This window comes from Vicia villosa, unplaced genomic scaffold (genome assembly GCF_029867415.1).
Source record: "Vicia villosa cultivar HV-30 ecotype Madison, WI unplaced genomic scaffold, Vvil1.0 ctg.004575F_1_1, whole genome shotgun sequence".
Lineage (NCBI taxonomy): Eukaryota > Viridiplantae > Streptophyta > Magnoliopsida > Fabales > Fabaceae > Vicia > Vicia villosa.
Genome location: NW_026706467.1, coordinates 139,221 through 162,351, shown reverse-complemented (window position 1 = coordinate 162,351; position 23,131 = coordinate 139,221). Strand labels below are relative to the sequence as shown.

The following is a 23,131-nucleotide window of genomic DNA, read 5'->3' as shown; positions in this document are numbered from 1 at the left end:
GTTTCGATTTTCCGAACGAGGACGTCATGTACCTCAAGATGAAAGATTACGACGAGCCACTACCAGACGAAGGACCTGAAATAGGATCCCAGTGGGGCTTAATCTTTGACGGAGCTGTCAATGCTTATGGACGAGGAATTGGGGCAATCATTGTTACACCTCAGGGTACCCATATTCCAATTACTGCCAGATTAGCTTTCAAATGCACAAACAATGAGGCCGAATATGAAGCTTGCATCATGGGTCTCGAAGAAGCCATGGATCTAAGAATCAAACACTTGGATGTATACGGAGATTCTGCTTTGGTCATCAATCAAATCAAAGGAGAATGGGAAACACGCCAACCAGGGCTAATTCCTTACAAAGACTACGCGAGAAGATTATTACCATTCTTCGACAGGGTAGATTTTCATCACATTCCTCGTGAAGAAAACAACTTGGCTGATGCATTAGCCACACTCTCTTCCATGATTAGGATAAATCATTGGAATGACATTCCTCGGATCGATGTTATGCGCCTGGATAGGCCCGCTCATGTGTTCACAGTAGAAGCAATCATCGACGACAAACCGTGGTATCACGATATCAAGAACTTTCTTCAAAAGCAAGAGTACCCTCTTGGGGCGTCAAAGAAAGATAGAAAGACTGTGAGAAAGTTAGCTTGTAGATTCTTCCTGAATGAAGATGTTCTGTACAAGAGAAACTTCGACATGGTTCTGCTCAGATGCGTTGACAGAAAAGAAGCAGAAATACTCATGAGAGAAATACATGAAGGTTCCTTTGGTACTCACACCAATGGACATACCATGACAAGGAAAATACTGAGAGCAGGATATTATTGGCTGACAATGGAGTCAGATTGCTACCAGTACGCAAAGAGGTGTCACAAATGCCAGATCTACGCTGATAAAATTCATGTGCCACCATCTCTTCTCAACATACTCTCTTCCCCTTGGCCTTTCTCCATGTGGGGAATCGACATGATTGGAATGATCGAACCAAAAGCGTCCAACGGACATCGCTTCATCTTGGTAGCTATAGACTATTTCACCAAATGGGTTGAAGCAGCTTCATATGCAAACGTTACAAGACAAGTTGTCGTCAGGTTTATCAAGAATCACATCATCTGTCGCTACGGCATTCCTAGCAAGATAATCACTGACAATGGGTCAAATTTGAATAACAAAATGATGAAGGAGCTTTGTGAAGAATTCAAGATCGAACATCACAACTCATCTCCTTACAGACCAAAGATGAATGGAGCTGTAGAAGCAGCTAACAAAAACATCAAGAAAATCATTCAGAAGATGGTCATCACTTACAAAGATTGGCATGAAATGCTCCCGTATGCTCTTCACGGTTACCGTACATCAGTACGTACTTCGACTGGAGCAACTCCTTTCTCCCTTGTATATGGCATGGAGGCAGTCCTACCTATAGAGGTTGAGATTCCATCAATGAGAGTCTTGATGGAGGCAAAATTAACAGAAGCCGAGTGGTGTCAAAGCAGATTCGATGAATTGAACTTAATCGAAGAAAAGCGCATGACAGCTTTATGCCACGGACAGCTATATCAACAAAGAATGAAGAAAGCTTTCGACAAAAAGGTTCGACCTCGCACAATCAAAGAAGGCGACCTTGTACTCAAAAAGATTCAATCTTTTCTCACAGATTCGAGAGGGAAATGGACTCCCAATTATGTCGGCCCCTACGTGGTCAAGAGAGCTTTCTCAGGAGGAGCCTTAATACTCACGACTATGGATGGAGAAGAATTCACCCGTCCTGTGAACGTCGACGCAGTCAAGAAATACTTCGCCTAAATAATTAAAAGAACAACTCGCTAAGTTGAAAACTCGCAAAGAGCGGCTTAGGCAAAAAAGAGCGTCTCGGTGAATCGAAAACCCGAAAGGGCGATTCAGGCCAAAATTAGAGACATAAAAAATATATATTAATCAATCCCGGTAGACTTAAAACCCGAAAGGGGTAGTTTACGCAAAAGTTAGGGATATATGGCAAGTAACTGTGTTCAGGACAAACTTGATCATTCAAAATCCATAGCGGAGTATTCATCAACAGTAGGTCATCTTCTACGAAGCACGAATACAGCGCAACTCGGAGTGGAAGGGAGAGATAACGGTCGTCACGTTTCATCGTAGCCCTTTTCCCGAAAATTACCAATTTCCAACTTTGTAAATACTCCATGGAATCAAGCATTTGGCTGATTACCATTCCATATATAATAATTTGAGCCTTGTGCTTTTCCTTTGCAATCTAGTCTTTTTCAGTTTCTTGAAATGCATTTTAAGTTTAAACAGTCAATTTCTTGAAACAAATGTTTTCATAAAATAAAAATGAATTTACTTGCAAAAATAAAGGTGAAATTTCTTTCTGAGGTTTACAAACAATAGGAAGAATGCAAACAGTTGCTCCGAGAACGGTTGAGACTCCGGGAACCAAGTTTTCCCCATGAGGTCGCTTTGCGAACATCTCCCGATGACGGATCTTTACTTCAATTCATCTTACTTACTTCGGACAGCGGACAACTGATAGCCAGATATTCCAAACAGAGTTCGAACTACAAGAAGAGGACATCTTCTGATCAACAAGAATTCAAGTCGTATCTTAGGATTTTACATCTGCGACAATTCTATTCACATTCACTTTACATTTTATCATTGTCATAATATTCATGCATACATTACATCATAACTGCATAGTCGAGTCAGGCTTTGATCATGTGAATGCCTAAGTCATTGAGGCATGAACTCAAGTATCCCCTGCAAGTTCCAGAGAGAAACTTTTTCCTTCGAGACAACAGTTCATACACAAGGATCTCCCCAAGCAAGTCAACAAATGGTTGTCTCCCTCAAAGATAGTCTGCTTCACATTTTGGAATTACCTAGAGGTTTGGTATTTCCCCAGCAAGGTCAAGAGGTGCCACTTCTTGTCAAAGAAAAATTCAGAATCTCCCAGCAGATCGACAAATGATTCCCCAGCGGAGTCAGTGAATGATAGTCTTCGTCCAGAAGATAGTTCAGATTCCCCAACAAAGTCAGCAAATGGCAGTCTCTTTCAGCAGAAGACAGTTTGCTCACTTTCTTTCATAACAAAGTCAGCAAATGGCAGTCTCTTTCAGCAGAAGACAGTTTGCTCACTTTCTTTCATAACAAAGTCAGCAAATGGCAGTCTCTTTCAGCAGAAGACAGTTTGCTCACTTTCTATCACAACAAAGTCAGCAAATGGCAGTCTCTTTCAGCAGAAGACAGTTTGCTCACTTTCTTTCATGACAGGGTCGACAAATGGCAGTCTCTCCCAGTAGAAGACAGTTTGCTCCCCTAGCAATTGGCAAATGGCAGTCTTTTCCCAAGAAAAGACAGTTTGTCTGTTAAATACTCAAGAGATCGACAAATGGCAGTTTCTTCGAACAGTTTGTCTGTTTCTGGGATGCTTAACTCCCCACAGAGTCGATGAATGGCAGTTTTCCTCTTAGGAAAACAATTCGTTGATTCCCCAGGCATCAGTCGACGAATGGCAGTTTCCACCCCGAAAACAGTTCGTCCGCCTTCAAACAAAGTCATTAGCCCCTCAAAAGATCATGAGGCCATATGACATTCTTTCAAAGACGTCAAGTCAAAAGGGAAGATGGTGAAGTTTCTTTACAGCCGTCAAATGGCATCTTATCTCCAAGCGCTGATAAGAAGTTTGACGAGGAAACAAACCTTTGAAGTTTCTTTACAGCCGTCAAATGGCATCTTATCTCCAAGCGCTGATAAGAAGTTTGACGAGGAAACAAACCTTTGAAGTTTCTTTACTACCGTCAAATGGCATCTTACCTCCAAGCGCTGGTAAGAAGTTTGACGACGAAACAAACCTTTGAAGTTTCTTTATTTACCATCAAATGGCGTCTCGTCTCCAAGTGCTGATGAGAAGTTTGATGAGGAAACAAACCGTTGGAAATTTTCTCTTTATCTGAGATATTGTCCAAACACAACCGAGACCAGTTTCGAGATATGGACATCCGAAACGAGGAGAGGTTGTTTACCTTTTTCTAAGTATCAACACTTAGTTAAAGAAGATGGATTGCGCATCCAACATTGCCATCCATTCACCAGAATCCACATCAAGTATTTCTGCAGGAGTTTGTCTCCTCATCCCCCGCCAAGCGCGACAACGGGATCAAGTCATGCAAAGACTATGTCAGTTACAACATCTCAGGAGCGCCCAAAATTCGGGCATTCTTTGATATTTAAGTCTCTTTTACGTAGGAGAGATCGAGATATCAATCTCTCTCCCTCCAGATAAAAGAAACTTAAATAGGGGCATCTGTCATACCCTAATTTTTGACCCCCCTGAGATGGCATATCTTCAGGATTTTTCATCAGGTCAAGACAAGTTCCCAAAGCAGTCATTTCTCCATCTGGTATCCAATCGAGGATGCTCAAAGACAAGAAAGCTCAGGCAAAGGATCAATCAATACAAGGATTAGTCCCTAATACAATCATGAGGCTCAAAGACTTCACTTTTCTCATCTATGATTGATTAGACATCCAGTCATATGAGTACAGGTTTACTCAGGTCACCAGACTAGGGTTTTGAGCCTATCAAGGACTAAAATCAGGGATCACTTTTGGGAAACCCTAAAAAGCCTCAGGGAACCATTCAAAGACATCAATCATCTTCAAATAACTCATATTACAAGATCTACTGGACATCACACTTCAATTCAAAGTCTACAGTCATTATTTTCACATGGTCGACAAATTAGGGTTTTGACCTAATTCACCAAGATAGTTGACTGTTTAATCAGGGCATGAATCCAAAACTCAAGACATGATTCAAGAATCTCTACTACCTCAATATAATCCATTTACATCATTCATTTGAGGAAAAGATCTTGTTTCTACACAAAAGCCCAAAAAATTCACTTTGTCAGGAAAAAGTTAACTGTGAAGGATCATCATTGACTTTTAAGGTTTTTGGTCAAAAAATGACTTTCAAAGATCAATATCATCAATATATGGATGTCAAAGTCATTTGACCAAAGAAATTCAAAGAAATTCATCAAGGAGCGAAAAGTCGGGAATTAGGGTTTTTGAAGGCATGGTGAGAACTCAAAATTTCACCTACACAACTCAAAAAACTTCCAACATGAAAGTTGTAGATCTTGCAAAATAAAACAACATCTTACAAAGGAACTTTTTTCAAAAGATCAACCATTTATGAAGTTTTGGAAATTTTGAAGTTTAGGTCATAAACACTTAGAAATTTTTCTAAGTGTTTTAACCTAGTTTTCATCCAACTTTGGGCTCATTTTTCACAAATTTCCCAAATGATTCTGAAGAAGACATAAACTAATGATTTGAAGTAGATGTTTAGGGCTTTCCAAATTGTGTTCAACCTTCTCCAAATTCAATTTGAGCTAGGAGTTATGCTTGTTCAAAGTTGGCCTCATGAAGTGAAATTATAGGTCATGTACAATTTGAAACTTTGCAATTTTGTGCATTTTGCTTCACTAAATGATGCTACACGACCTCTAATACATCTGAAGACATGCCATACATTCAAATTCATCATTGCATAAGGATTAGAGAAGATTCCCAAAAACAAAGGCATGTGATTATGTAATGATTGCATTTTTGAATTTATGGCAAATGGTGAATCATCAAGGAATCTTGCTCTAAGCCAATTAGAACTCTCCTCTGAATCAGAAATGTTCCCTAAGATCATGCAAGATCAATGGTTGGGGAAGCTAGCCCGAAAATGCATCATTGCATTTGGGATATTTTCAAACTTTCTTCATGGCTAAGAAACCAAACTCACCTCATTAAGCAAGCTTACTATGATCAATTACTCTGAACCAATTCCCTATAAATAGAGGCCTCATTCTCATTCAGAAACCACACCAAAGCAACTCAATTCCTTGCTTTCTCTTTCTCTTCTCATGCTTATTGTTTTTCAAAGTTCTTTGGCAAGAAGAATCGTTTTCTTCAAACCAGAGCTCATCATTGGAAAGTAAGCATTCTAACATCTCAAGGGAGGTCATTTGAGGTGATCCAAGCACCTGGATCACTTCTGTAAGTGGAGGAACACCATTGTTGCTCTCACTTTGGAGCATTTGCAGTTGGAGGTCCATGGAGTAATTCAGGAGGTTCTGAGCCAAGCCAATCATCCAGGCACATTCCTCAGGTCATAGTGAAGCTAACCAGATGGCTGCAGCTCATCTGTAACTCAAGAATCAACACCCTCCATGTTCACTTGAAGCTGAAATCGAGGGAGGACCATAGAGCAATTCAGGAGGATTCAAGCTCCAACAAGCATTCAGTTAGCATCATTAAGTCTCAGGGAAGCTATTGAGATCATTCATTCAAGCCCAGGTGCTCTCAATCATCCTCACGACCTCCATTTTCAGAGGTAAGTTCCTGAACCTCACTTCTCTAATTTAAGTACTCTTTGTGAAATAGCTCGATTCTATCTTGTTCAGCATCATCAGAGGATTGAAAACCCTCTATCATCATCCATTTATCTTGCAGTATAGTCATTTAATTTGATTTTGAAATTTTAGGGTTCTTCACGATTTCTAGTAAATTAGTTAGATGTAGTTAATATTAATTCATGTTAGTTACATATTTAGAATCGTGAGTGAATTTAGAGCAAGTTTCATGTTTACATCATTGCAAATGGTTGAGAGTTGAGAGAGTTCAGAAATTTGAATTGATGGAGCTTGAGGTTGAAGACGAAGATGGAGGGTGGCGCCATTTTTCAAACCTCTGAGCAAAGTTTGTTTTATTTTTAATGATAGGCATTCCCTTAACGACTGAACAAACTTGCCCTAGTGGCCTCCCATACGCCCTTAGTATCATCATGCCTCAAGTCTGGGGTTCGAATCCCCCTCGCCCCAGACTTTTTGATTCTTTTATTTTTCAAGGATTTGCAACTTGTTTTGAAACATAACCAAATGAAGGCAAATCACTATCACCACACGCGCGTTGGCTCAGTGGTGTTTGTTTTGAGTGTGTGGCCTAGAGGGCGTGGGTTCAAACCCTCCAAGGGCCAAAACTATTTTTTTACACACAATTTCTTTCATTTTCTCACAAAACTTCACATATTTATTTAACCTATCAAATTAATTTATTTTCACTTCATTTTTCACACACTTATCATTTAATATACCTATTTTGTGAATAATCAAAAAAATCATAAAAATATTATTTATTTCATATATTTTTTATTAGGTTTAAAATAGTATGTTTTAAGTGTTTTCTTAAATACTTTAAATACATATATTCACTTTGTTTTAACCTAATCATTTTGTAAATAAAGTTTATGATAAAACCCTAATTGTTTAGGTCTTAATTAAGTAAAAATCTTTATTTTTACTTTGATTAAGTTGACTTTTGTCAATATTCAAAACTGTTCTCAATCTCTAATTAATCCAATGATTAGGGTTTTCAAACAACAAAACCTTGTATCATTCCAAATCATTTTCAATTGCTTTTACACCAGTACTGTAAAGTACTGGGCCTCTAATAGAGTGTAAGTCCCAAAAACCTTCTCTTCTTAGCTTGTTTTCAAAACTGTATTTTCAAAATCTTCTTTCTGTTTTCAAAACATTCTTCTGGTATTTGAAGGGCATTATTCCCGGTGAAACTCTTCAGATACCTATGTGACCTTTGTCCATCTTCACTTCTTCTGTTTTCAAAAAACCATTAACTGTTTATCATATATATATTCAACTGTTATCCACCAATTACTGTTGAGGCTCTGTACATACTTCTTCAAAGGCCTCCACTCCATCCAGGTTAGGCTTTACAAGCTTTCAATTTACAGTCTTTTAAATTACTGTCAAATATAAACTGTGCATATATTAGTTTAGAACTACGTTTGAGTATAAACCTTAGGACAGTTAAACTATATATATATTATAGGAATATGGCCTAGGATTGAGAATGTCTTCCCGGTGAAGGCTCTTTCCTAATTAGAGATCTGTAGTTCAAACCCCCAAGATGAATTATTCCCGGTGAAACATCTTGGTAAAAACCTTAGAATCCAAATAATAGGACACATCCACCCAAAGAGGAATTATTCCCGGTGAAACCTCTTACCCATTTGCTTAGAGCCAAAATAAGTTCAAGACTACATAGCTTTCTCTTGTGCTATAACAAGGACCCTCGATGACCCTCGATTAGCCTCCTCTTGGGCTTTGTACAAGGACCCACAGGCTTCTTAAAAGCATTTCCAGCTTCCTCTTGAGCTTGTATACAAGGACCCATCAGGTTTCTTATAAACATAGGAACAGGTCTTTAGTCACCTTTTAGCCTACCCTGGTGAGTTTCTTCCAATTTAAACCAGACTTTAAACAAGCTAAGTTTGTCTCAATTTTGCATTGAGTACACCTTTTGGAATGAGAGACATGGATAGTCTCTGTCACCCTTATCTTCATCAATCTTCCTTAGCAGAGTCTAGGATCCATGTTTGATCATCCTCAGCATTGATTCAGCCTTCATCTTGGGCTTTAAACAAGAAGTCTCCACTAGATAATCTTTCTGCCATTCATAAAATAAAACCCCTGGAAAGGGTTAGCCTCCAACATCTGTCTAAAATGTCAAACCCCTGGAAAGGGTTAGCCTCCAACATCTGTCTAAAATGTCAAACCCCTGGAAAGGGTTAGCCTCCAACATCTGTCTAAAATGTCAAACCCCTGGAAAGGGTTAGCCTCCAACATCTGTCTAAAATGTCAAACCCCTGGAAAGGGTTAGCCTCCAACATCTGTCTAAAATAAAATCCCTGGAAAGGGTTAGCTTCCACACATTCCTTCATTTCAATAAAACCCCTGGAAAGGGTTAGCCTCCAAAGTCAATTAATAAAAAGTCAAAAAAATAAAGATTCATTTCTCTTAGGAGATAATTTCCCCAAAAGAGTCAAAACCCCTGGAAAGGGTCAGCCTCCAAAAACATGATAAAAGTCAGTCTTTTAATAGACAAATTCACCAGCTGAGTCAAAATCCTTGGAAAGGGTTAGCTTCCAAAGAAAAACAGTCTTTTTAATCTCCAGTAGAGTTAAAACCAACAAAAACAGTTAGCCTCAACCTTGGGCTTCATACAAGGCACCAAACAATAAAACTCCCCTGTCAAGAGTCAGCCTCAACCTTGGGCATTGTACAAGGCAGATAATAGAGTCTCCCCAGTGTGTTCTTCATCATTTAGTAGCCACAACCTTGGGCTTTGTACAAGGTAGATAAACCATACTTTCATGTGTCAAAGATTCCTAACACTTAGGATCTTTCCCCATATAGTCATCCATACTCAATTCATTTATTTAAGAGTCAGCCACAACCTTGGGCTTTGTACAAGGCACATAAATAGAGTCTCCCTCAGTAGAGTCAGCCTCAATTCTGGGCTTTGTACAGAACACCAAATAAAATCCATCAAATAAACACTCTCCAAATAGAGTCAGCCTCAATTCTGGGCTTTGTACAGAACACTAAAATATCCTGTAATTAATCCTCAATGGAGTCCTCTCCCAGAGTCAATAATATTAATTAATCAATCAAAAAGCCTCAAGCTTGGGCCTCATACAAGCCAGCTAAATTCAAATCTTTTATACAGTAGATAGACATAGCTTATCTCTATAGAGAGATATTTTTACTACTCTACCACATTCAAACAAACAAACATTTCAATTTCAATTTCAATCAAAGTCTCCCATTTAGGACTCTGAAAGACATGCTCTGGCACATCCCCAGACTTGTACACTTTCCCTAATTTGGACGAGCATCTTTCTTTCATTTAAGAGGCATCTGACTGGCATACTTGCACACACACAAGTAAGGTCCCCCTCTTGAATGAAATGAATTCAGTTATTCTGTCACTCTTTCAAAATGTTTGTGGTAGAATAGTACAAATACCTCTCTGTAGAGATGATTTCATGTCTCTTTACTGTAAACAGAGATTTAATTCCAAGCTTCAACCTTGAGCTTCAAGCAAGGCACCAAAAAACAATTATTTTCCCTAGTTAGTTCCCCGAACTACATTAAGCTCTGACTTCCACTAGGGATATGTAGGCATGAGGTTCACAAGGAATCTCAGCGAGCTAATAAAATACCAAAAATAGTCAGTCTGTCTGTCTGTCTGTCTTTTCAAATCAAATCAATTCCTTCTCCTAACACAAAGGAGAAACTTTCCCAATCATTAGCAGCAAACACAATCACAATGACACAGAGAAGGTTCCTGTAGAGTACTACAGATATGTAGAGTGTTTAAACACTTCCCTATGTATAACCGACCTCCCGGACTCCAGAATTTCTAGTCTAGGTGAAATCCCCACACTTAGCAAACTCCTAGGGTTTAGTTGAGATCTTTTTTCCCCTTTCCTACTCGTAGGACAATAAGAAAGTTCGTGTGATATCGTAGGAAGAACTGAAATAAAATTCATCCCGCCACGGGCGCATTCTCCTTCCAAATTTCGCGTGAAGGGTCTAGCGTGCCGTCCTCCCAAGTGAAACGGGGAGGTAAAAGAAAACGACACCACAACCACTTTGTCATTATCCTCCCCACTCTCTGAATCATATCTGACCATGCAGCAATAGTCATCCGCCTAACTCATCTGCAGACACCTAGTGGCCCCCCTATAACTTCTTTCTTTCTTTCTTGGTATTGAAGAAGAAAACAACAATTCAAAATTCAATTTTCATATGGACACATTACTCAAATTCAAATAGAAGTAATACTACTAGTAGATTGTCAAAAAGTGAACTTGTTTTATTTAAAGAATCAACAAAACAAAAGCCAAAAACCAGTACATTACTCTTATTGGTAAATTTTTCAAATTAGACTTTTCTCTGCACTGCTTGCCATTTTTGTGCAATCAACCATGTTCTTCATCTTATTTTTGTTAAAGTCTTCTCATTATCTCATTTCGATTTGCAACACTACATTTTGGCTTCTTCAAATAATTTTCTTTCTTTCACCTCGGTTCCATGGATTCCAGCCCAATCCTTTAAATTGAGCACATTAGAGGGAAGTGAGGAATCAAGGACAAACTTGCCACAGATGATTTCAATGAGGACAACTCCAAAGGAATAAATATCCGATTTAACTGTAAGTTGCCTTTTCTGAAAAATATTTCGGATCGAGATATCCTAAGATACCCTTAATATCAGTGGTTACATGAGTTTGATCCTGATTGGGGCCGATTCTTGAGATTCCAACATCTACAACCTTAGCATTGAAATTACTGTACAACAAAATGTTGCAAGTTTTAACGTCGCGATGAATGAGAGGTGTCCCATATGCGGAGTGTAGATAATGCAGTCCTTTGACAGTTCCAATACAAATATTGATCCTCTTTTTCCAAGATAAAGATGAACGAGAAGGTCCATAAAGATGACTTTGGAGAGTGCCTTTTTCAACAGGGGGAGTGGAAGTGGATGGCCGAGGTTGGAGATTTTGGAATCTCTAGAATCGGCCCCAATTAGGATGAAACTCATGTCTCCACTAATATTAAGGGTACCTTAGGATACCTCGATCCGGAATATTTTTAGAAATGACAACTTACGGTCAAATCAGATATTTATTCCTTTGGAGTTGTCGTCATTGAAGTCATCTATGGCAAGTTTGTCCTTGATTCCTCACTTCCCTCTATGTGCTCAATTTAAAGGAATGGGCTATTAAATCTACTGAGAGTGGGTTGTTTCAGCAGATTATCGATCCAAATTTGGACATGGCAGTCGTCTATCCTCCTTCCTTAGCTATGGTTATGGATATTGTAAGAAAATGTGTTGTTGATCGCGGTGCTGAAAGACCATCGAGGAAGGATGTGGTGTGGGATTTGGAGGAGGCTCTTCGACTCCAAGAAGCTGTGTTTCTTGGTTCTCCGCCAATAGAGAGTCCCGACAGGATTGTGCCGGCAATAGAGAGTCCTCTTTAAGATGCAACACCTTCATCTTACGCTTCTGCAGCTGGGGATTTGACTGATTGGGGGCCTTCTCAAATGTTTTCCCAGCTGGTTGGTATGTGAAGTTTTTTTTTTCTTTTTCATGATATTATCTATTCTGATATTATATTGATATTATATGTTTATTTGCACAATTTTGCAGTAGTTTTTACTTGGTTGAATGTGAAACACTTCAAATGATTGGATTATAATGTCTTGCTTTTTAAATTGTTTGAGATTTTTTCTTCTACCAATTTTGGTCTGTGCTATTTGCATTACATGATGCTGCCTTTAAATTTCACCGATTGTTTCTCTTGTTGTAGTTATTAGCTTTCTTTGCTCATTTGTAAAATTTGCTACCACTTCTTCTAGTGCTGCTTGTTTATTGTTGAAATAATATATAGTATTGTCTTTTCAACTTGCAGGTCAGGGAAGTGGCAGTGAAAGTGGCAGTGGAAGTGCAGGTCAGGGAAGGAGAAGTGGCCATGGACGTGGTGGTGCTGCTGGACGTAGGGCAACTTATTAGTTATAAGAGGATTACTAAATATTTTGCTGAGTTACATTTAAAAGTATTTTATTTTAATGTTTTTATTTTCAAATTTGTGTTTCCTTGTTTAAGACATTCTGCCATCTTTTGATAAGCACTTAATGTGCTATTTTGTAAACTGTTATGTAAGGCCAACTATATTAGCTTTATTTAATTCAAAGAGCTATTTAAATATCACTTAATGTGATATTTCCTTGTTTAAATTTCATGGTATTCAAAGACCTATTTACCTTTGTTATGATCAAGGTTTATTTGTAATGTTAGTGTAAATTCTAAACTGTTATGCACAAGGTTTATTTAATTCAATCTATTTTTTTTAACAATTAGTTACTTATAATCAATATATAATTAAAAGAAAATATGTTTTAAAATTAAAACCATCAAAATTGGAAAGTGGTTTGAACCTAAAACTAGTTTAGAACCGGTTCTAAGTTGTAACAAATACAACAAAGTTGAACATTAAATTATTATAAAGTGACTCAAAAATACTTTAAAATACTTAGAATAAATTAATCAAAGACTTCCCTTGTAAGACTACTTTTTATAAGATTAAATACATATTTAAAAATTAAAAATCACATTTGTACTTAATTTCATAAAAATGATTAAAAATTTCTATCAGAAGTTACTACTGTATTTTTACTACTACTTTTATTGTTCTAATAAATGGTTTACGTTAATGTTTGTTATGAAAAATTGAAAAAGAAAAGAAAGTAAAGAGTGTAAGATAAAACTGAAAATGAAAAGAAAATAAGTAATGTCAGTAATACTTCGTACGGAAAATTGAAGAAAACAAAAAGAAAGAAGTTTAAGAGTGTATGTTAATGCTTCATTTGAAAAATTGAAAGCAAAAAGAACTAAACTTAAACGGTTTAACTTTAAGTATTTCGGCCCTTTAAATTTCCTTATTCATTAAATAAATTAATTTATACATTTTTTCTTTTACTAACAAACCACATAAAATTAACTTATTCAATTTTATAGGAGTAAACTTATTTATTGCTATTAGTAAAAAAGAGCAAATGAACATAATATATAAATCAATATATTTTGGCCATTAAAATTGTTTAAAAAATAATTAAACTATAATTTTTTATGTTAATTTGATTATAATGAAACATCAATGTCTCAAATACACTATTTTTGACATGATTAATGGTATCCCATATGGTTTGGCTTCTTGCCATCTTTATCTGCCGCATCTTCAACCTTCCATTTTCATAGACTAAAAAGCAATAATTCTCTAAAGGTATCCTAGAAAAAAATAATTCTAAATGATTTTTGTATTGATTTTTGTTTTAAATACAGGAAAAAATAAACATAACTACAAACACGTATAAAAATGCAGACAAATTCAACAGTATTACTAAAATCATTGTCATATTGTTCCTGTAAATAAAATTCAGAAAATTATATTTCATTACATAATAATATCCACCCAAATACTATTGAGACATATAAATTATAATCCAACATAAATTATAATATTATAATTAACACGACTCATTGTCTTTTTGTGGCTGGTAGTGTTGTTATGTTGTAATACATGTTTTGGAGTTGGTGTTTGTTTTTAGCACTTCTTGTGTTCTTATTAATGTAATTTATTTTGGCTTCTTAAAAAGAAATCCATCCTAAAATTATAAGTAATAGTATTATAATGAGCGTGACTCCAACATTTACTTAGCAAAACGATTTACAAATATTTTATACTATATTACGTTTTGCTTGACCATTACCAACTTTGAGAATGTAAACTAGTCAAAATTAAACTTATTAGAAAAAATGAAAAAGATAAACTACTATTTTAGTATTTTGTAGGAGTAAAAGTAAAAAAGTGTATGGTTCTTTTGGTATTCCCATTCTTGTGTAGAAAATTTCATAAGTCAGTATTCTTGCTAGACCACTTTGTCATTATCCTCTCCATTCTCTGAATCATATCTGACCACGCAGCAATAGTCATCCGTCTAGCTCATCTGCAGACACCTAGTGGCCCCCCTACAACTTCTTTCTTTCTTTCTTGGTATTGAAGAAGAAAACAACAATTCAAAATTCAATTTTCATGTGGACACGTTACTCAAATTCAAATAGAAGTAATACTACTAGTAGATTGTCAAAAAGTGAACTTGTTTTATTCAAAGGATCAACAAAACAAAAGCCAAAAACCAGTACATTACTCTTATTGGTAAAATTTTCAAATTAGACTTTTCTCTGCACTGCTTGCCATTTTTGGGCAATCAACCATGTTCTTCATCTTATTTTTGTTAAAGTCTTATCATTATCTCATTTCGCTTTGCAACACTACATTTTGCCTTCTTCAAATCATTTTCTTTCTTTCACCTCGGTTCCATGGATTTCATCCCAATCATTTAAATTGAGCACATCAGAGGGAAGTGAGGAATCAAGGACAAACTTGCCACAGATGATTTCAATGAGGACAACTCCAAAGGAATAAATATCCGATTTAACTGTAAGTTGTCTTTTCTGAAAATATTCCGGATCGAGATATCCTAAAATACACTTAATATCAGTGGTGACATGAGTTTGATCCTGATTGGGGCCAATTCTGGAGATTCCAAAATCTCCAACCTTAGCATTGAAATTACTGTATAACAAAATGTTGCAAGATTTAACGTCGCGTTGAATGAGAGGTGTCCCATATGCGGAATGTAGATAATGCAATCCTTTGGCAGTTCCGATACAAATACTGAGCCTCTTTTTCCAAGATAAAGATGAATGAGAAGGTCCATAAAGACTCTTGAGAGTGCCGTTTTCAACAGGAGGAGTGGAAGTGGCTGGTCGAGGTTGGAGATTTTGGAATCTCCAGAATCAGCCCCAATTAGGATGAAAGTCATGTCTCCACTAATATTAAAGGTACCTTAGGATACCTCGATCCGGAATATTTTTAGAAATGACAACTTACGGTCAAATCGGATATTTATTCCTTTGGAGTTGTCGTCATTGAAGTCATCTATGGCAAGTTTGTCCTTGATTCCTCCTTTCCCTCTATGTGCTCAATTTAAAGGATTGGGCTATTAAATCTACTGAGAGTGTGTTGCTGATCGCGGTGCTGAAAGACCATCGATGAAGGATGTGGTGTGGGATTTGGAGGAGGCTCTTCGACTCTAAGAAGCTGTATTTCCTGGGTCTCCGCCAATAGAGAGTCCCGACAGGATTGTGCCAGCAATAGAGAGTCCTCTTTAAGATGCAACACCTTCATCTTACGATTCTGCAGCTGGGGATTTAACTGATTGGGGGACTTCTCAAATGTTTTCTCAGCTGGTTGGTATGTGAAGTTTTTTTTTTTCTTCATCATGATATTATCTATTCTGATATTATATTGATATTATATGTTTATTTGCACAATTTTGCAGTAGTTTTTACTTGGTTGAATGTGAAACACTTCAAATGATTGGATTATAATGTCTTGCTTTTTAAATTGTTTGAGATTTTTTCTTCTACCAATTTTGGTCTGTGCTATTTGCATTACATGATGCTGCCTTTAAATTTCACCAATTGTTTCTCTTGTTGTAGTTATTAGCTTTCTTTGCTCATTTGTAAAATTTGCTACCACTTCTTCTAGTGCTGCTTGTTTATTGTTGAAATAATGTATAGTATTGTCTTTTCAACTTGCAGGTCAGGGAAGTGGCAGTGAAAGTGGCGGTGGAAGTGCAGGTCAGGAAAGGAGAAGTGGCCATGGACGTGGTGCTGATGCTGGACGTGGGGCAGCTTATTAGTTAGAAGAGGATTACTAAATATATGGTTGAGTTACATTTAAAAGTATTTTATTTTAATGTTTGTATTTTCAAATTTGTGTTTCCTTGTTTAAGACATTAGCTGATAATATATTATCTGTCATCTTTTGATAAGCACTTAATGTGCTATTTTGTAAACTGTTATGTAAGGTCAGCTCTATTAGCTTCTAAGTTTAAATATCATGGTATTCAAAGACCTATTTACCTTTGTTATGATCAAGGTTTATTTGTAATGTTAGTGCAACACAAGGTTTACTTAATTCAATCTATTTTTTTAACAATTAATTACTTATAATTAATATATATTTAAAAGAAAATATGTTTTAAAATTAAAACCATCAAAATTGGAAAGTGGTTTGAACCTAAAACTAGTTTAGAGGGTAGGGCTATGGAAAATAGGAAGAATTGGAGGAAAAGAATTAAAAAAAAATTGGGTAGAAAGGTTTTGGAGGGTTTGATTTTATTCTTAACACCAAAAACCCCATAAAATTAGGAACTCAAAAATTGTATTGAATGAGGGTTTTGGAGGGATTACATAAATTTTTCAAATATCTTTTAGGTTGTTATATTATTTTAAAAATTAAAAATTTTGTAATGATAATGACTCTTTTATCATTTTAAACAAAATCATTTTTTCAAAAAATGTCAAATATTTTTCTATATTTTCTTAAAATTTCGTTTTCGGAAGTCTTCTCCACTCCTCCCCTCCAAATTCCCAAACACAGCCTAAAGAAGTACTAATAATCATGAAAAAATTGAGAAAAATATAAGAATTTCATCTTTGAAATTTACAAAACTAACATGTTCTAATTGAGCTCACAGTTGATGAAATAAAACACACAGGTTGAACAAAGTGTATCATTAATTTTTATTAGTTGAAAGATGAAAGTTTATATCTACACATTTTTTATATGCTAGAATAAGAGTACTACAGTACAGAACTCAAGCCAGACGCATGCATGTATATTTATTACAGTACATTGAAAATGCAACTGGACATTTTTTGAAACACAGAAAATCCTATGCAACACTGCACAAAACCTGCAACATAATAAACTCTACAATGACCAGTCCCACACTCTTCACATTTATGAGTAAAGATATTTACATTATGATCTCTTCATGCATGTCTTAGAATCACAACCATACAAATACATAAAATTACTCCATAAATGCATCCAGAATATGACACTCTATTTGGAAACATATCTACTTTGTCGCTGCAACAACAGCTGGCCCTTCCACCTGATAATTCATAGCCCAAATATAAACAAAATATAACATAAAATTTGAATTGAATGTAACAAAGTTCATTTATTTAAACTCGTGTAATTGTTAATTACCTTGAACGTTGCACCCCAAAATTCTTCCTCGTTAGCTGGTATAGCGGTAATCTTATTCTTTGGATTCTCGTAGCATCTTAATCCTCCAACCGCGGTCGAGTAGAAACATCCTGTACAATTTACATTACATAGTGAGGGAATGTAATCTGAGTTAAAGAAGGAAAAAAAACATAATCAAGAAGCTAAATTTAAACCAACCTTGAGGAAAAGAAGCAAGTGACTTTCCACAAGCACCTTTAAGCAGATCAGCATCATCAGCAAATGCTACATACCCATCAGCAGTTATTCCCCAATACAGAGGAACCTTTCCAGATTGGTCCTACAAAAAACAATAAAACCAAAATATTCTTAAATAAAAATTAACAAAAATATCAACAATTAATAATGTATTACTATATAGATGGTAACTTACAGAAGCAACAAAGAGGGTGGAAGTGGATTTGTCATAAACAATGAAGGCAAAACTACCACTAAGATGACCAACAACATGATTCGCAGGGTATGGTGCTCGGTCGCGTAAAGCTTTGTAAGCTTCGATCATAAGAACAACTTCATTCGCAGATTTCGCAAGTCCATATTGCTGTCTCAAGCTCCCTAGATTGTCTAGAGCTCCTTCAAACAAGCAGAATATATCATCCTTCACTGCAAATGATCTGCCATACATAATACCAAAATCAGTAACAAACTTAGAATCATTGCAACAATCTAAGCTAACATGTCACATGTTGTCTTTGTCTCCAAAAATATTTTTTAAACATATAATTTTGTTTATACTTTATTTTGCATCACATCAACTATAATATTTAAATGCAGTGTGACACAATCTTTTTCTATTGTTTATGACTTTATGAGGTTTTCTATTTCATTTTCATGGTCCCAACAACCTACTCCACATTATCCTTATCCTTATTTCATTCTCATTGGGCCATAAAAGCAAAAGAATCCAAAGAAAAGAGAGATTCATGAGTAAACTAAAGTGAGAAAGTCAACATTTTGAAATGGACATAGCATGTAGACCCAAAGTGGTGAATAATTGCAAATGAACACTCCATTTGAAGTGACCTCCCATCTAATATTGGTCAAACAAAACAAATGAAAAAGGGTGTTTTATCTCTTCTCTTTTTGGTTTAAATAATAAAATTTTATAATAGTATATTTAATTTTCCATCTCTTCCTAATAGTACAGCTCAAGATTGTTAATATTTATACATAATATCCTAAGAAATTATTATAAAAGAAAAAAGAAATCTGCACATAAAATCAGTGCATTAACATCTTAAGTCAGCACAGTTAATAGTTGCGTAGGAATATTAATTACAAAGACGAGTTCGAATTCGCCATATTTCAATTGTTCACTATACTACTTCATAGAAAAAAAATCAGAGTGCATTAACAGGTGTGGAGGTCCCTTTCATTTATTTGTGGGCTTTGAACTATTCAAACAGTTCCCTATTCTAAAAGGGGTGGGTCAAGTTGAATACACACCATAGCTTTTTTTTCTTTAATTTTTTATTGAAAATAAAATATTCGGATTGTAATTGTTGATAATAGGGACCATAGATCAATAATTCAATCTGATATTCACAAATTGAGATGTAAAGTGATGTTATGGAAGGACAAAGACATCTCGACCCAGCCAGCAATTATAGGATATTTTCGATCAATTGGTTTTTGCTCTTCTAACTTAATTAATTTCTTGAGTGAGACAAATATCTTTATGAATTTCAATTTTTTATGACTCATCTTTATGAGGAAAAAAAATTTAAATAACAAGGTTTAAAAAAAAAATTACCAAAAAAACAAGTTTTTCAGAAAATTTACCAAAATCTCTAGGTTTTGCAAGACCTCTGGAGTATACGCCAAATGAATTGGCGCATTAGTACAAAAATTAGGTGTATGCGCCAAATGGTTTGGCGCCAATGTGCATGTTTCATTTTTTTTATTTTTTTTACTTTTTACAAATACTTATACGCCAAATGAATTGGCTAATTCAAGAAAATTTGTACTAATGCGCCAAATGGTTTGGCGCATACTCTAGGGGGTCCTGCAAAACCTAAACACTTTGGTAAATTTTCTGAAAAGCTTGTTTTTTTGGTAATTTTTTTTTTAACATTGTTATTTAAATTTTTTATTCTCTTTATGAATTTCATAAGCAAAATACACAAATATGTTGATATGAAACTAATATTTTTAATAGACCCTTCAAATTTCATAAATTAATTGTTGATATTTTGTATTTTCTGCATTTTTTATTATTATAAGTTGAATTATCAAATTTACTTATGTTAAAAAATATAATTACTTATAAAAAAAATAAAACTTATTTTGCAAAATAATCATTCATAATATGTTTGGATAAGATTTAGACTTATTTTTAAACTTATTTAGCTAAGTAGATAAATATAAAAAGACTTTTAGACCTACATGTGATACAAAAAGAATTTTAGACCAACAAAGTCATTAAATAGATATAAAAAATATTTTTGTATTATTATTATTATTATTATTATCATTATTATTTAAATTCTATATTTTTTACTAATTAATAAAAAATTTAATTTTATCAATAATTATTTTTATTATGCTACATTAATTTTTATTTATTTAAATATATTATTATAAATTAGAATTGAAATACAATATTATTTATGAGGATATTTTTGAAATTTTATATTAAAATGAAATTTAATATTATTGATTTATTAGTTTGCTAATCTATATAAACATAAACCATACTACTTTTTTTATGAGCAAAATTTATTCAAAGCAATACAAGAAGGGGGTACTTCAACTTATGGGTTAAGGCACTCAGACCATATCACAGTAGAGAGACTGGACTTACGATCTAACTTATATAAATTCAGGATAGATTAGACTTTTTCCAAAATAAAAAAGATTTAAACTTTTTATTAAATAAAAATAATTTAAAATTTTTTTTAAGTCTATTAAAAATGTTAGACTTCATACCATAAAAAAGCCTTTTAAATCTATCAAATCGATCTATTTAAATAAATATAAATAATTTTTTTTATTATTATTATATTATATTTTGTAATTTAAATTAAAATACATTAATAAATTTGATTATTTTGAAAATTTTCTAAAAATAAGATGAAAATACCTTATAAACAATATCGTAAATAAGTGAATCAAATAAATTTATAGTGTTATTGATCTTTTAGTTTATTAGTCTATTTAAACATTATTTAAATTGTTTATTTAAATATGTATAAAATAAATAAGCTTTTATGTAAGCTAATCAAACTTTGAAAAAAACTTAAGCCTAAAAAATAAGCCTATAAATTAAGAAAAAAGTTAACCAGTGTCTTTGGGGTACTCTTTAAATGATTAAAGTGGTAAGTTTTTATTAAAATGTGTGTATTCAATGCATTAAAAGTGTATTATTAATTTTTATAAAGAATATTTTCTTTATTTAGTATGCTTAAAGAGTGCTCTAAAGACACTAGTTAGCGAGACCCATAAATTAGGCTAGACTTATACTTTTATTTTTTTTAACATGCCAAACTTTAGTTTTGTACAAGCTATTTCCACCTTTACTCTTACTCTTACCTTCTAATATTATTTCAAACTTTGTTTTTGGAGATATCCATCATAGTATCATATTCCTTTTATCTCACAATAATCATCCCATTTAATTATTTGACGCATTTATTTCTAATAGCATACAGTAACAATACTTTCCTACCACAAAAAAAAAACAATACATACAATAAATTATGAAAGAGAAATGTGAATATATATAAATGATGAAAGAGAAATGTGAATATATACTTTACTAAGGTAATGCTAATATAGCACATGTTAAAAAACCTAAAAATAAAAAATTTATGTTGGAAAAAACAATGAAAAAATAAATTAATAAATCATATATTTTACTAAATCATATTAGTATTGATCTATTTCAGGTACCACAAATAGAAACTAAGTAGCAATATTGATGTTTACCTTTGATACATTCACATTCATCTATTAATTATATAAATAATAAATAATTCACTTTAATTCCTTTCTTTAATTAGAGATTTTAAATTTGAATTGCAGCATCCCAGCCCACGTTTATATTAAAAGTAATACTATTTTCGATCATATTTATAAGAAAAATATTGCTTTTTCGATAAATTTGATAACTAAATTTGATAATTAATGCATCTGAACAACATATAAATCAGATAAATTAGTTATTTAATTAATTAAAAATTTTTTTTTTATAAATAAGACCAGAGAAAATAATAATAATTTATTTTATTTATTAAAGTATTTTCTATAAACGCAAATCCATCCAATCTATCATTGAAAAATATACTCCTTAATTATTTATTTTAATTATAATATAACACGGAGGGAGTATATTCCTTAATACATAAATTAATCTCCTTAATTATTTATTTTAATTATAATATAACACGGAGGGAGTATATTCCTTAATACATAAATTAATTTGTAAGAGTGTTTGGTTGGCGATACAATTTATTTTGTTGATTAATTTGATTATATTATCATAGATTTGTATTATATCCATGAATTTGCAACCCCTACCTACCTACCCACTTATCGTGTCAATCACGAAGAACAAGAGCAATAGTATTCAAATGGATCACCAACCATATAAACACCAAAATTGATACTATTATCACAAACAATTTTCATATAAATAATTTAATTGTTGACGTATTTTCCACTCTATTTTTTTGGTACCTTCAATAGACAATGAATCAATTAATTGTCGACTTCATTCTTTAATTTTCATTTTATTTTTCTTCCTAATTTCCTTTTTTTTATTAATTTCTAATTTTTTATTTTTCTTTTTAATTTTTTTTTCTCGAAGTTCAGTGATGAAAAAGCTCAGGAATAGAAACTTCTTTGATTCTTTTTGAGTGAAGTGAACGATAACAACGATGACTGTAACATGATTAAACGACGTCGTTTAGATGTTCAAATTTTATACCTGGGTTGCCACGGTGACTCTTCATGGTGTGTATAAGCCAGCTGCACATCATCCCCAACCTGCAGCGACACCGCCGACGCCTTCCTCTCCACAAACCTCTTCAGAAGCAAACTCGCCGTCGTCTTTGGCGACGGTGTTCGGCTACCGGCTGCCACCAGCTCTTCCGGAGGAGACACGACGGAGCTACTGAAGATCCCCAACATTTTTTAAATAAAACAAAAATAATTTGTCCCTTTTCTATTGGTTTATTACACCGCTTGTGATGGGATGGGAAATAATTATAGAAAGCGCGTTACGTTATATAGAGTTAAAGGAAGAGGGCACTTTGGTCATTTAACGAGATAATTAAAATATTGTTGTATCTATAATTCCGTCACTAAGTGACTAATTGTGATTAATTAAACTAAATAGTGTAGTATTATTATTGTATTTGTGTTGTGTGGTATGGGACTGGGACCAAGAAGAGAAGACGATTGAGATGATGTTATTTTCATGGCACGGGAAGAATCAGGATCAGATACCTTTTTGTCTTTTTATCTATTAGGAGGCTACATGCATGATATATAAATATCATCATCACCGTTGGTTTTGC

The 23,131-nt window shown here is 34.1% G+C and overlaps 1 protein-coding gene across 1 annotated transcript; it reads right to left on the bottom strand.

The window, feature by feature from the left end:
- Window positions 1–17,074: 17,074 nt before the first annotated feature.
- Window positions 17,075–22,823, bottom strand: LOC131642168 (stem-specific protein TSJT1-like). The gene is made up of 5 exons (XM_058912446.1): window positions 22,540–22,823; window positions 17,986–18,226; window positions 17,772–17,892; window positions 17,574–17,683; window positions 17,075–17,475 (listed from the first exon to the last, which is right to left on the bottom strand). Exons 1-5 carry the CDS (start codon window positions 22,740–22,742, stop codon window positions 17,440–17,442), a joined length of 711 nt encoding a protein of 236 aa, XP_058768429.1. The 5' UTR covers window positions 22,743–22,823; the 3' UTR covers window positions 17,075–17,439.
- Window positions 22,824–23,131: the final 308 nt, after the last annotated feature.

Coding starts and splice junctions, on each gene's coding strand:
- LOC131642168 (XM_058912446.1), bottom strand. CDS start 22,742: ATGTTGGGGATCTTCAGTAGCTCCGTCGTGTCTCCTCCGGAAGAGCTG. Junction 17,893..17,985: donor CCACCCTCTTTGTTGCTTCT/GTAAGTTACCAT, acceptor TGTTTTTTGTAG/GACCAATCTGGAAAGGTTCC. Junction 17,684..17,771: donor ACTTGCTTCTTTTCCTCAAG/GTTGGTTTAAAT, acceptor TAAATTGTACAG/GATGTTTCTACTCGACCGCG.